This window comes from Meles meles, chromosome 11 (genome assembly GCF_922984935.1).
Source record: "Meles meles chromosome 11, mMelMel3.1 paternal haplotype, whole genome shotgun sequence".
NCBI classification, from domain to species: domain Eukaryota; kingdom Metazoa; phylum Chordata; class Mammalia; order Carnivora; family Mustelidae; genus Meles; species Meles meles.
In genome coordinates, this window is record NC_060076.1 from 38,190,872 (window position 1) to 38,205,712 (window position 14,841).

Consider the following 14,841-nt stretch of genomic DNA (forward strand, 5'->3'; position numbering starts at 1 on the left):
GTGCTTTTGCATGGGGTTTTGGGGTGGGGATGGGGGAAGACACAATGGACCTCTATTCTTATTTGTAATATTTGATTTCCTGAATGGCAGAGATGTTCAAGCATTACTAGTGAGAGCTACTTTTTAAAAAAATTATTTCGGGGCTTCTGGGTGGCTCAGTTGGTTAAGCAACTGCCTTCGGCTCAGGTCATGGTCCCAGAGTCCTGGGATCAAGTCCCACATCAGGTTCCCAGCTCTATGAGGAGTTTGCTTCTCCCTCTGACCTCCCTCCCCTCTCATGCTCTCTCTCAATCTTTCTCTCTCTCTCTCTCTCTCAGAATAAATAAAAATCTTAAAAATAAATAAATAAATAATTTATTTCAATTTTTAATTTAAATTCTGGTCACCATATATGGTAAACTTCTGTAGTAGTTCATTAAAATTAAATAAACATTTACAGTTTTAGTTCCTCAGATATACTAACCATATTTTAAGTGCTCAGTATCGAGGCACCGGAGTGGCTCAGTCAGGGTGCTAGGATCAAGTCCCAAATTGGGCTCCCTGCTCAGTGGGGAGCTTGCTTCTCTCCCTCCCTCTGCTGCTGCTCCTTCTGTGCACTTTCTCTCTCTCTCTGTCAAATAAACAAAATCTTTATTTTTAAAAAATATTTATTTATTTATTTTTAAAGATTTTATTTATTTGACACAGAAAGACACACAGTGAGAGAGGGAATGAATACAGGCAGGAAGAGTGCAAGACGGAGAAGCTGGAAACCTGATGCAGGGCTCCATCCCAAGACTCTGGGATCATGACCCAAGCCAAAGGCAGACGCTTATCGACTGAGCCATTCAGTTGCCCCAACAAAAGCTTTAAAAAGAATAAATGCTCAGTATCTATAGTGGCTACAGTATAGGAGACACACATGTCTATACAGAATATGCCCTTTATTGCAGAATGTTTCCTGAGCTATAGTTTCTAAAACATAAATCACACAGTGTGCTATCCAGGCTTAAGGGTATGTCATCTGCTCAACTTCTCCACTCCAGCTCGAATTCACCTGCTATGTTGCTTGCTCCTGTCATTACTCACCTCATTCCTTGGCTTGGCTAGGTGAACTAAGACCTTGCAGATTTCTGATTTCTCTTGACCATTTGGTATTTCTTTACTTTTGCTCCCACCATTCTTCTGCCTAGAATGACCCCCACCCCAAGTATTGTAGTTCCTGTGTTGTATCAGTTTCTCCATTGTGATTTAAAAGTGATTTTCAAGGTGGAATAAAATATTCCTAAGGTCTGTTGGCTGTTCATTTTCTGTTATCCTTTTTTCAATTCTTTCCATTTGGTGTAGTTTTGAGAATACTTCTTTTGCATGTCACCATTTGTGCTGTTTTGGATGTACATGCTCAGTGTTACATCTGTGTATTTAGTGCTTAGTGAACCCTAGTTTAGAGGGAGGCAGAGAGTAGAATTTTGATTGTTCTCTCCCTGTCTGTATATATTGTTAAGATGTATTGTGTTTCCCTTTACCAGACCTGTCTTTTTTTCTAACTCATTTTTTTCTCCCTCTCAAAGTTCTAATCTTTTATAGTTTACATTTCTTGTAAATAACTTCAAATTGCTTTAAGAAAAAAACGTGGGGGCACCTCGGTGACTCAGTTTTTAAGTGTCTGCCTTTAGCTCAGGTCATGATCCCAGGTTCCTGGGATTGAGCCCCATATTTGGCTCCCTGCTTAGCAGGAAGCCTGCTTTTCCCTCTCCCACTCCCCTGCTTGTGTTCCCTCTCTCACTGTGTCTCTCTGTCCAATAAATAGATAAAACTTTCAAAAAAAGAAAAAGGAAAAAAATACTGTAAATAACATTTCTTCAACAGAAATTGTACTGGATTTTTGTTAATACAGAGGTAACATCTATAAGGTTTGTCTTTTTCTTTTCTTTTCTTTTTTTTTGGTTAAGATTTTTTATTATTTGAGAGAACGATAGCAAGAGAGCATGGGCAGGGAGGAGAAGGAGAAGCAGTCTCCCAGCTGAACAGGGAGCCAGATGTGGGGCTCTATCATGACCTGAGGCGAAGGCAGACGCTTAACTGGCTGAGCCACTCTTGTGCCCCATTCTTTAGGAGGTTTGACATTGGTAAGAAGGAAATCTCTATCAGCTTCCTTTTCTTAGCCAGGGACAGTATTTGAGTCTTCTATGCTCCACTGTCATTCTCTTTATACCTGTCTCCATTGCTTAGTTCGTGGAAATTTTCCTTGTGACCATGCCTCCTCCTGTGTAGAGGTTCCAGGGAAATGCCTTACGGTCAAAACCATCTAGTTTTCAGATTCTGCTCTGTTTATTCATTGCCACACTCTGCTAACCCGCTCTTTACCTACCCAGTCAGGGAAGCTCTGTTTCAAAGTAACATCTCTTTTTCTCTGAGAACCATTTTCCATTTTATTTGGAAACTTTTTTTTTTTTTTTGCATGACTGGTACTCAGGAGACAGAATGTGCATGATAAAGAAAGATGTGGTGATTTCAGTATAGTAACTTCCTAAGTTTTTTGTACTACTTAATTTTTAGGACTGCTTCATTGCTTCCTGTGATTTGAGTCTTATGTTTTGTCTTTGTTAGTTCCCTAAATACCCAGTCTGGTTTTCAAAAATGTCAGCTCCTTGGGATTTTTTTTTTTTTTTTTTGCATTTATTTATTTGACAGAGATCACAAGTAGGCAGAGAGGCAGGCGGAGAGAGGAAGGGAAGCAGGCTCCCCATGGAGCAGAGAGCCCAATGCAGGGCTTGATCCCAGGACCCTGGGACCACGACCTGAGCCGAAGGCAGAGGCTTTAACCCACTGAGCCACCTAGGCGCCCCATCCTTGGGATTTCTTAAGAATATGTTATTACCTGTCCTTTTATTAAGAAACAAAATAAAACCAGACATCGTTTCTTGACTGATCTACACTTCATATGTTTCTGGCTAAATTCCAATAGAAATTCAGCTAAGTTGTCATTTGACTTTGTGGATTTACTTACTTTCTTTTCCTTTCCTTATAGAATGGACACGGTGGTGGTCGAAGTCAGCAGACAATAGACAGTAAGTATATAACTAACCACTCTTGTTTTGGCTGGTCGAAATCAAACAGAAAAAGAGTATAGCCAATATGATGGAGAAAACCGTGGCCAGTGACTAAGTCTACAAAAATAGTCCTTTTGCATTTTTTCTGATAGTTACTTCTGATCCATCACATTGGCATCCTTTCTTTGGCAGGGTTTACAAGTTCAGCCAGAGGTTCCTGTGTGAGTAGGTTGTAGCTGACAGTATTGAAAGCAATGTCAGTACTGCAGCAAGAAGGAGGTGATAAATGAGCCTCATATCACTCTGTTCTGGTCGCCTGCACCCCAGGTATAGGGTGTAGTGTGGATTCAAAAGATGCTTTGAGATACAGGTTCCAGTATCTTCATAGAGCTCTCCAGTACTGGGAAGGACTTTTAAAGCAAAAATTTGGTGTGCTAGTTCAGGAAAGACATGCTCGTTGCCTTCAGGATCTAGTGGACTGTTGTGAAGAAAAGATTCAAATGCTCTCTAAAGTTGGTGCAGGTGAATTACTGTTAGTTGTTTCTTTCCTTTTTTCTTGGCTTGGTTATCTGTGATTGTTAATGATGATTTTCATTATTATTCAGTAAGGCAAATAGGCATCGATATTGGGTAGAGAAGCCAGAAGGACTTTCCTTTTCTCTCTTTTTTTAAGATTATTTATTTACTTATTAGAGAGGGAGAGCGAGAACAAGTAGGCAAAGTGGTGGGCAGACGGCGAGGGAGAAACAGGCTCCCTGCTGAGCAAGGAGCCGGATGAAGGGCTCGATCCCAGGACTCTGGGATCATGACCTGAGCTGAAGGCAGCCACTTAACTGACTGAGCCACCCAGGTGCCCTGGGCTTGCCTTTTATGTAAGATTTTTGGTAGTGTGGACATGGAATTTCATCAGTTGAAGAGGGACCTCAGTTGGAATTAAAGCGACACATGTGATTTATGCAGAATTGGTTTTGGTATTGCTGGGCTGCCGGAGCTGTTTGGAGGTACGTTGATAGCTCCGAGAATGTTACATCAGAGGACATTCTTTTTTTTTTTTTTTTTTTTTTTAATTTTATTTATTTATTTGAGAGAGACAGTGAGAGAGAGCATGAGCGAGGAGAAGGTCAGAGGGAGAAGCAGACTCCCCATCGAGCCGGGAGCCTGATGCGGGACTCGATCCAGGAACTCCGGGATCATGACCTGAGCCGAAGGCAGTCGTCCAACCAACTGAGCCACCCAGGCGTCCCTATATCAGAGGACATTCTTATTCCACAAGCCTTGGTGGCAAGTTTCTTTAGTACAGGCATGAGATGGAGAACTCATAGAGGTGTTCTAGGTTATTTAGAGATTCTTTTTGTTTTGTTTTCAGTTATCTCTATACCCAGCCTGAAGCTTGAACCCACAGTCGTGAGATCAGGAGTCACGTGCTCTACCAACTGAGCCAGCCAGGTGCCCTGATTATTTGCAGATTTTAATTAATTTTTTTAGAACTCAGGGAGGGGCGGGGTTGGTGGGGGTGGAGAATCTAAAGCAGCCTCCATGCCCAGCTCACAACCTAGTGCAGGGCTTGATCTCACAACCCTAAAATCATGACCTGAGCTGAAATCAAGTGTCAGGCCCTAAACCGACTGTGAGGCACCCTGGCACCTCTGTTTGGAGATTTTAAATGAGATAATAAAATGTGAAATGTCTGGAAAACATCGTGTGTGTTTTAGATGGGTTTTTAGCTCTATATCTGTCTACTCCCCATGCTCCCCCTCCCCCCATTCTGTACGAGGCTTCTTGTGAACTTGTTATCATTGTGACCCGAGACCTAGGGAGGTAAGTAATGGGGTCTGAGTTTCGGGACAGGGGCCATCTGTGGTATTTTCATCAGTATCTGTAACAGCAGGTATTGTGTTTGGAATAGACTGTCAGTAAAAAAACAAGCCTCTAGACAGTAAGGACTCCTCCAAGAATGGGCCAAGTTGTGTGCTGACTCCTGTTGCTACCTGTGTTTGTTTTAAATTCGTCCTCCTTTTTAGAAACTCGCATGTTTTCCTGTGGGTAGGTAGAGGTTTACTGTTCTTCCTAACTGGGAAAGACAATGATGCTTTATATCCAAGCACATATCTGAGTTATATGTGTGGATAGAACTAAAACTGAGTCTTTTCTACAGCTAGGATTGATCATATTTATGTTCTTCTGGAAGCCAAATAAACTCCTCTGTGTGTCCTGAGGGTTTTGTTTGTTCAAGGAAATGCTCACTGTGCATGTGAAAGTGGCTGTTGACAGTGGCTTTTAGGCATCTGTAACACTCCACACTGTATGTATCCTGTGCTCTCAACCCCCATTTGCCCTGAATTGAATGTGAGCTTTCCCAGGTCAGCCTGATTTCATACTGACTTGATCGAAGCAAAGAACTACCCCTTTTGATGGTCTTGCCTACCAGATCTGTACTATCCCTTGTGCCTTTTGAAATAAGTTTGTCTCACATTCTAATCCTGTGTGTCCGTCTCAGAGCCTGTTGCCCTTTCTAGTGCAGCTCAGAGTTGGGTTCCTTTAGTTAGGAGATGTATGTCCACGTTACAGAACAGTTTAGGGTTGGTTATAAAGGTCTCATTTCTTCTTACTCTTGGCCAAGTCCTGTTTGTCTTACCTTAACATGTCATTTTTATTAGTTACATTGGACAGAAAATGCTGTCCCCTGGGGAATATAACTTTATGTTTCTCAAACTGATCCTGAAGTGTCACAAGACACTGAGTATATTTTAGGTACTTAGGATTGGGTCTGGAGCTAAACCAATCTGTTTTTTACAGCTACTACATCCGTTCCAGCTCCAAAGACAACAGACCCTCCTTCCACCCTCCCATCTGTGGGCTCCCTGCCCAGCACCACTTCCTGCACTCCGCTTCTGCCCTCTGCGTCCCAGCACACTGCCACTTTGCCCTCCATGTCCCAGCCTGGTGACCTCTCCAGCAGCCCCCTCTCTCAGCTTAGCAGGTATGGAAAAAATATGAACCCAAAAAGAGAGGCACAGTGGGGCGAAGTCCTGAACCCTTACAGAAAGCAGTGGCAATGAACAAAACCCTCTCTTTGCCCCCACCATGTTGGCCTGGTCTTTAGCAATAATGCGGCAGTGCATAGGCTTTGGCTGGGCCTGGTCTCAGAAGCACTAGGTGTGTAAAACTTGCCTACTTGTAATGTCCCTGCTGTCGCAGGCCCCTGGGGCCCTTGGGAATGGGGTGGGGCCAGCAGTCACTGCTGTTACTCTTCTTGGACCCCTCAGGAGTGTGCCCTGAGCCTGGCCTCTGAGCTCTGGGCTCAAGTCACTGCGACGCGAAGTGAGAATTACGTTTGATTTTTGAGCAGGTCTTCTACTTGCTCTTGTTCTGGCTTTAGAGATTGAATTATTAGAACAGGGTGTAGGACAGTGGATTTTGTTTGATCCTCATCCTGTATCTTTGGAGTAGGATATACCTCTCTGCCATGCCCCTCCCCCACCAAGCCAGGAATAAAAACCTTTATTTGTATTCTGGATTTGAAGGGAAGTCAGGCTTTGGCTCTGGTATGCGGGGTTGGGGGTTTGAACAGGAACTTTCTTCCCTCACACACAGATTGAATTGTGTCTCCGTGGCTGGCAGTGTTCTTAGTACAGTCCTTTTCTTACTTTTTACGGTCTAAAGAGTGAATGTTGGTAATTGGCTGAAGCTGGCTCTGGAGGTGTCCCAGGCCATGCTGTCCCAGATCTCATGATGAATGACCCTTTAGATCATTTCTCAACATCCCAACAACTGGTCTAGGCCCCAAGGTGATGATGAGTGATGTGTGTGAAGCCAGGGCTCCCCTTGGGGGGATGGGGCAAACTTACATCTAGCCCATCTGGGCATGGGGCCTCTGCTGTGGGGTGACTCAGTGGGGTGGACACGTGGTGCTCTGTTTTGTCTTCTAGTTCACTCTCCAGCCATCAGAGCAACCTCTCCTCCGCACATGCAGCGCTCTCCTCCAGCACAGCACACACAGTAAGTGTCTTCTCGTTCCCATCATCTCTCACGCTGCTCAGCGAGCTTGGAGCTTCGTCCTATGTGGGTGGGGCTTTGGTTTTTGGGTTTTGAGTGTCTAAGATATCCTCAGGTGTATTATCTCAGTCTAGGTATGTGGTTTGAGCTGTTGCTTTTCCTAGGTACCATGGCCGACCTCTTGCTTCTTAAACTGGTACTTCGGTGGAAGAATTGCTTTTCCAGAGTTGATCTATGATCGGAAGGGCTGTTGGGGGCTGGATTTGTTCCTGAGCGTTCGCTGAGCTCCCTTTTTGTTAAAGGAGCCTTTTTTTTTTTTTTAAAGATTTTATTTTTTTATTTATTTGACAGAGAGAGAGAGAGAGATCACAAGTAGGCAGAGAGGCATGCAGAGAGAGAGAGGAAGGGAAGCAAGCTCCCTGCTGAGCAGAGAGCCCGATGTGGGACTCGATCCTAGGACCCTGAGATCATGGCCTGAGCTGAATGCAGAAGCTTAACCCACTGAGTCACCCAGGCGCCCCAGTGAGAGGAGCCTTTTGAACCTACTCTGAGGTTGGTCGTGTTGAGGTAATGGCAAGCTTTTTAGAGCAAAGTAGGCTCATTGCTGACTTAAGCTTGTGCTCCACCAAAAGTCAAGTTGAATGAAGAGCGTTGTTCTAGGTTATCTTCTGTTCCTTTGGGAAGGCCATTGTAGAGAGAATGTTGGGAGGGAAAAGGGAGAACTTGGGTAAGGACTAGCTGTCTTCCGCCACATGCACATGCCCATGTCTCTCTGAGCCTCCCTAGCTCTTAGCGTTCCAGTGTGTGGTCGTGCAGACTTTCCTCGTCATGGCATCAGGTACTCTGTCCCTTCCTCCTTCATGCCATCCCAGACCATCCTCCCCAGCTCAGAGGCAGACTTTGGGAAGGTTGATAGTGGAGAGGCAAACCTAGAAGTCCCAAGTTGGCAAGTGTCCCCGTGTGCTAAAGAGATGGTTACTGAAGTGTGGCTTCTCCAGGTGCAGAGTTGGGGCGCAGTTTCAGTGGTGGTCTTTGTAGCTTGTGGTGGGCGGAGGAGTGGAGGTGGCGAGATGGTGAAGAGGCAGGGAGGTAGCAGGGTGCTTCACTCAGACTAGGGGACCCTGAGCAGAAGGGTAGGCAGACAGGTACGGAGAACAGATAACAAGAGATGGATCCCGAAGCAGGGAAAAAGTTTGGGGTACAGATCAATAGGAGAGGTTAGAAATTTGGGGAAATTTGTGTTCTCTGAAGAAGAGGTCATTTTCTGCAGAATGGAGTGATGGTGGAGTCAGCTCTCTCCTTCCATCAGGATGTGGCTAACATTGTGGGTTTCAAACTCCAGTTTTCCTAGTGACATCTTGCACATAATTCTTTGTCATAAAATATGTAGATCACCATCATTATAGCAGAGCACAGTGTGGACACCTCTGCCCGTGGAGTAAGTTCCCGGTCCCGTGCCTGTGCCCACTGTTTGGTGGGTGGGAACTGTAGCTGGTCACCGTCCCGAGTGTGGAGAGCTGGCGCCCTGGTCCCCAGGCCCTGGTGTGTTGGAGTCTGTGTTCTTGCTCACATGGGTTTGGCGCTTTCCGTGTCCAAACTGCCACAGTCAGAATGGCCTCATCCAGGGAGTCCCGGACCTTGCCATGTGCCAGAATTGCTACATTGCCAACACAGTTAAAAGGTTCAGTAATGAAAAGTATGAAGAGATAGATACTCAAGTGTTTTTCTCTATCATGTCTGCTTGGTTCTACCCCCTCTTCCTACTATTTTCTTGATCCACTGGAGTTTTTTTAACCCGTAAATTAGGAAATGCATACACAGTCACTTTCCCTCTGCCTCTTGCCCTTTGCTTTCATTTTTTCCCCTGTAACATATATGGGAGTGTTCCCTAGATAGTGTCCTTCAGCATTTCCCCCCATGTAACAGTGATTCTCTGAGATACTTCTGTGCTGAAACCTAGATTCTGTCTTCTTTCCCATAGCTCTACTACATCACATTAGTAAATCACTCTTTCACTGATGGAGCTGCAGGGCCATTTTCTGTCTTGAATACGAGAATACGATAAACATTGTTACATTCGATAACTTTCTACCTTGCTTTGTCTGCAGGGGCAGTCCTGGAGGTTGAATCCCCAGCCATTTGACTTTTATACAAATTGCCGAATTGCAATCACTGCACAGTGATTCTGGCCTATTTACCTCCCACTGGCCAAGAAGGAGATGGACTGTTTCCCCACTGCCTCCTGAAATTGTGTTACCAAATATTTTTATGTTGTCCATGTGTTAATTGAAAAATGACCTGTCAGTACAGTGTTTTATTGAATGAGATTGAACATCTTTTTTTTTTTTTTTTTTTTTTTTTTTTATATGTTAGCCATTAAATTTCCTTTTCAACGAGTTCTTCATATTCGTTTTTCTGTCAGGTCCTTGGTGTCTCTTTCTAGGCAGTCCATATTCAGGAGACTAGAAAGTAGCCGTTTGTGATGGGAGGTGCAGATACTTTGCTCAGGTTTGTCATTTTATTTTTGACTTTTGTATAGTCAGATACATCAGTCTTTTCGTACTCTGTCTTAATCAGTTCTTTCCCCCTTGAAGTTTATGAAGGAAATCTCCGTGTTTTCTCCTGTCCTTTGTATCGTTGTGGAAGGGTTGGTGTCCTTTTTGCGGAGCTGGCTCCACTGCCCCATCGGAGCCACTGCCTGAGCTGTTTAAGTGGAGTAGAGGTCAGTTAGGCCAGCCCCTTGCTGCCCTCGCAGATCGGAGAGGTGAGGAACAGGGACAGGAGCCCTGTCAGGTTCTTTCGGAGGTAGGAGAGGCTTACTGGATGACTTTGAGTTCCTTTCAGCAAGTCAGGAACTAATTTTCTAGTTAGCTGCTCTTGTAGATTCCCCCTTCCCCCAGACTGGGGAATAATAATTTTTTGTCCTGTGGTTAAAAGAGTTGAAAAGTTGTATGACTAGTGACATGTAGGCACAGTGGTCAGATCTGTTCCTGATTCTATAGCAGTTGGTCAGCCTGGCTCTATGCAGAGGAATGCGGAGCGGGTGCTGGGACAGGCTGGCCTAACCTCCCTCTACCCCTGGGGCTCTCCTCACCCAACTTCTGTCAGTCTAGACCAAGGGAGCAGAGTCCTGGGGTGCCCCAGGAGATGATGGTTTTGCCTATCTTCACCTTGTTGAACTGATTCTGGATGTCAGGACCCTAAGGTCTGTGCTCAGCTGACCTGGGTAGCACAGTCTGTGAGGCTGGGACCTACACAGAGCTGTCTGTGTGGTGTAAGATAGGGTACGTGGTTGTCCCCCTTCTCCTGGGGCTTCCTGTTCCTGAGGCTTCTCCTCCAGGAATTTCCAGACTGCTTTGTTCTGTACATGCTCTGGTTTGAAGTCTGGTCTCAGTCTTACAGAGTCTTTTCTTCCCTGTTTGGGCCTTGCTGCCCAGCCAGGTGCATCTCTTTCACCCACCCCTGAGCCCTTGAAGTGCTTTTTGGTATCTTGTTCCTCCTTGGAGTTGAACATCTGGGCAGGATTCCTGGAACTCCTTAGAGCTTTTGTTGGGTTTCACCCTTCTTCCCTAGGTGGGTTGTGTTGAACAGGCAGAGACGCAGGCCATGCCCTTTTAGGTAGGTCCCAATGGCCTACCAGGTTCTGGAGCAAAGGCCTCTCTGGGCACCCTGTGATTTCCATATCAGAATAGTTAGGAAGCCTAGTAGAAGCCAGCTGTTCTCAGAAGGCTCTGATTTGGGCCAGGCTGCTTGTGGTGCCATGATTGACTCTCCTGAGACTGCTTGCTCTTCTGTGAGGTGGGATCTCACCTCACATTCTGATGGTCTGTGTTCACATACGACCTAAGGTTTACGTGGGGTGTCTGTACCTTATTTCAGATAGCAAAGCTTGAGCAACGATTTTTAGTAGGAGGGTGTTGGTCAGTAAACTCAACTTTAATTATGTGATACTCAGCTTATGAGTTGTGTCCTGATGGCCTCATCTAGCTGCAGTGTGAGCACAGAGCCCCTCAGACCGGTCTTCAGAGTGCAGACCCAGATGCCAGACCAGTCCTCTTGTGCTCTTGTGTTTTGCCACCAGATCCATGTGTCCTCGCTTTTCTGTTTTGCCAGCATGCCAGTGTGGAGAGCACCCCTTCCCTTCAGTCCTCAGCCACCTTTTCAACGGCAGCAACCTCTGCCTCGGGTGCCACGTCCTCAGGGCTCAGCCTGCCGAGCAGCATGAACACAGTGAACAGCCTCTGTCTGGGCGGGACCACTGTGAGTGCCCCCAGCAGCAGTGCCAGGGCCACGCCCTTGGTGACCTCAGGTGTGTGCTCCCCAGACCTTGCCTATCTATCGCCCGCCCCTAGAAGGTGATGCTTGGTTTCCCAGGGAAGATGCCTAGAGGTGGCTGCAGGGCATGCTGGGTAGCTACAAGCATAGGCTGGTCTCCCTCCAGCCCTGCCATTGCTCCCTGGTCCTCTCTGTTCCACTGACTTCTTGAGTCCCAGTCCTTCCAGCAATGATGTGGGGATGAATGAAACCAGTCTTCTGGGTGGGCTTCCCCTGGGCAGGATTCCTGGTAGCCTTTGTGCTTGTAGGTCCCCTGTCTTTTCTGTCTTCCTCTCTGGAGCTGAGATGGCCTGGTGACATGAATGGACCATGGAACAGCTCTATTGGGCTCCTTCTGGCCGCTTAGTGTGACTGATTGTCCATCAGCAAGGCTTGGGCAGTCTGTGTGGACCAAGCAAACTGTGGTTTGGTAGAAGCTGCTGAAAGCTACCTTGGACACAGCCTGTCCCCCTCTGCTGGCACCGCCCAGCCTTGGTTCTGTTCTGAAGAGGCAAATTGTTCCTTATGTTTAGGTTTGCTCAGTGCTGTGTTGACAGGAGTGGGTGAGGGGTGGTGTTTCTGTCTGGGCAATGAACCCTCTGCTATGGAAAGAGCCTGAATGTGGTGTCACATGCTTTGTCTCCTCTACTCCCTGGCACAGCCTTCTGTGTGTCTCAGCTGCTGCCCTCTTCTCTTGGTGGTGGCCCCATGTGGGGCAGTACTGTGACTGTGAGCTCAGCGCCCACTCCCCCACAGTAGCTGCGACCTTGCGCTGTTTGTGGTGACGTCACTGCTTGTTTGATTTTTGCTTTCACAGGCAAAGCACCCCCTAACCTGCCCCAGGGAGTACCTCCCCTGCTGCACAACCAGTACCTCGTGGGCCCCGGAGGACTGCTTCCTGCCTATCCGGTGAGTGCACGGTGTATGGCTTCTGGCTGCCCAACTCCTGTGGTCTTAGAGGTTGACACCTGGCAGGACCTGGTGAGGCGGGGCTTGGGCTACTGCTTTCCCTGGTATTTCTCCCTCATCTGGACTCCATCAAGATGTCTTTTCACAGCAGATGGTCTGAGTACCCATGTCCCTTCTCCCCAACCTTGTTTAGACCCCTACATGGGCCTGGGCTTCCCAAGGGATTGTACATGGTCCCTGACACCCTTTTTCATCCTCACGCAGATCTATGGCTATGATGAGCTCCAGATGCTGCAGTCACGTCTGCCAATGGTGAGTGGGATGTGGTGGGGGATGGGAGGACTCAGGCTCTTTCACAGGTCCTTCCTCGCCACCCTGCTGAGAAAGCTGCTAACATTTGGGGGTTGGGCCTCATGTCGCTGTAGCTGGGCAGGAATGTCCTGTGCTTACTGCTTGGGAACTTGGAGACCATTGGGACCTGGGGTCCCAGGAGGCAGTGCCCTCTACTACATGTGGGTCCTTCTCGTCCTTCAGGCTTGCCCCCACTGCTCCCCCACCCCCTATTCTGAACAAGAAAAACCATATGACGTAAGACATGGGGTTGCTTGACTGACTCTAGTTTTTTTCAAGTTGTGTTTTTTGAAGTGCCATTCAGTGTCTTTGGCCTCTGAAGTGGCCATCAGTGATGCTTGTGATAGCCGCACGGCTCGTCTGTTCCCAGCTGAGTGACCGCCGGAACTGACACTCTTGAAGGGTCCCTGTGGATCTGACTTGCCATCGCTGCTTACAAGTGTGCTGGCCCCGGGGAGTCCCTGGTTCTGCAGCTTCACTCTGAGGCCAGGATTGCTGCTACTTTCATCCAACCCTTGCTGCCAGGCTGAGTCCTCTGGCCTCTGTGGAAAAGCCTGCAGTGGGGAGGGTGCCAAAGGAAGTGTGTTCCCTGCCTGACAGGCCTGTAGGCTGTTGCCCCGCCCCTCCTTCCTTGGTCTGGCCTTTCCCAGACTCCTGATAATTTTCAGCAGCCTAAGGCATTGGTCACGTTGTTGGTAAGGAGAGGGCTGTTTGAACACACCTGCTCGATGTGATCTTTCCTATTCCCTGAGGGAGAGGTTTTCCCCCCAATGTGGTGTCCTTCCTTAACTCTTTCCCACTGGTTGCTTCCTGCTCTGCTTGCCTACAGAGTAGCTCAGGGAGCTGCAGGTATCCCCTCCACCTCCCGGGCCAGCAGGCCAAAGCCCTTGTCTCTCAGGAGAATGCTTCTCAGCTGGTGAAGTCTTTCCAGAGGCAGAGGTGGGTGGCTAGGTTGCTCTTCCCCCTGGGTGCTGACAGCAGCCCATCATCACTGCTGGGGACCCCCCTCTGGGTCCCCAGAGGACCCAGAGGGGATGTTGAAGACACGATAGCACATTTCTAGGGTGGGCAACAGAACTTAGGATTTCTGGGGAATGCCTAAGCCTTAGGGCTTTGCAGAAGAGGAACTGGAAGTAGCCCTGGCCCTCTTAACTATCATGAGGAAACCTCATACCCACCTGACCTAGGAGCCCCAGGCATTGGAGTGTCCAGGGGGGTTCTGGTGGGGGACCCCAAGAGGGACTCAGTGGGATCCCAGCCCTGGGAGTCATCCTGCCTTGTTTTCTTTGTATCATTTTGTGCCTTAGAAGAAATCACCTCTGAGCCCACCTTTTGAGATAAGTTTTGTTCATTTTTCCCCTTTGTTCATTTACTAGGGTCCGGTACTTTTGTGCCTAGTTCCTGCCTTTGATTTTCCTGTGAAAGAGCACCCCCTCCTGGGCTTCCTCTAGGCCTGTCTGCAGTTGTGTTCTTGCTACCTCTGGACTTCCTGGTCCTGCCTCCTCCTGGGGTTCCAGGCTGAGGAAGCTAATGGGTTTCCTGGAGGTTAAGTGGAAATGAGGCTGGGGGAGGGTAGAGGTGCCATTCCTAGCTGGGATGGCTCCTGTCTGGTTGTGACAAGGCACTGTTGGCCCACAACAAAAGCAGGAAGGCTTCCCATGAGGCCTGGAGGCCAGGGGACCACGTGTCTAGTACTGGCAAAGCCCTGGGTGGTGAGTAAGGCCAGGTCAGGCCTCCCCTTCCCCACAGAGCTCCAGTTTTGTGTTCTTGGTGTCCACCCTTGCCCTGGCTCCTCCATGGTCCGTGTTGGCATGACAGCATGGGTGGTGAGGAGCCAATTCGGGACCTTAACTGGGGTCCTCTTGGACCCTTGCCTGCTTGGCATTGCTTCTCTAACAGCTTTTAAATCCTCAGGCACCCCCTCTCCTGCTGGTTCTTTTTCAGGGTGCTATAATCCAGTCAACTTTCCTAGCTGCTCTGTAGAATCTGTCACATAGGAAAAGCCAGTAGAGTTGGTTTGACCTGTGGCATTTACCAGCGTCCACCTGCACCATATATTACCCGTGAGACTGGTCCAGCAGTAGCTCTGCCTGGCGAAGGCTAATGGTCTTTTCAGTGTGTCTTGCACGCTGTGTGGCTGCCACATTGCACAACGCTGATGGGCACCATTTACTTTGAATTTGAGTGCTGCCCTCTGGAGGTCAGCCTGTGTCCCTGCAGTCCAGCCTGTCCGGAGAGC

General features: G+C 47.8%; 1 protein-coding gene and 1 non-coding gene across 6 annotated transcripts in view; both read left to right on the top strand.

Annotated features, from left to right (window-relative positions):
• UBAP2 (ubiquitin associated protein 2) overlaps positions 1-14,841 on the top strand; it is a 133,755-nt gene that overhangs the window by 116,204 nt on the left and 2,710 nt on the right. For all 5 annotated transcript variants that reach the window (XM_046022437.1, XM_046022436.1, XM_046022439.1 and 2 more), the window contains exons 16-21: positions 3,011-3,050; positions 5,829-6,012; positions 6,962-7,031; positions 11,142-11,337; positions 12,160-12,251; positions 12,516-12,563. In XM_046022437.1, coding sequence (XP_045878393.1) covers positions 3,011-3,050; positions 5,829-6,012; positions 6,962-7,031; positions 11,142-11,337; positions 12,160-12,251; positions 12,516-12,563 — 630 coding nt within the window. The remainder of the gene's footprint in view (positions 1-3,010; positions 3,051-5,828; positions 6,013-6,961; positions 7,032-11,141; positions 11,338-12,159; positions 12,252-12,515; positions 12,564-14,841) is intronic.
• Positions 5,104-5,185, top strand: LOC123953702. The gene has a single exon (XR_006820954.1). It is a non-coding gene; the product is annotated as a small nucleolar RNA SNORD121A (small nucleolar RNA).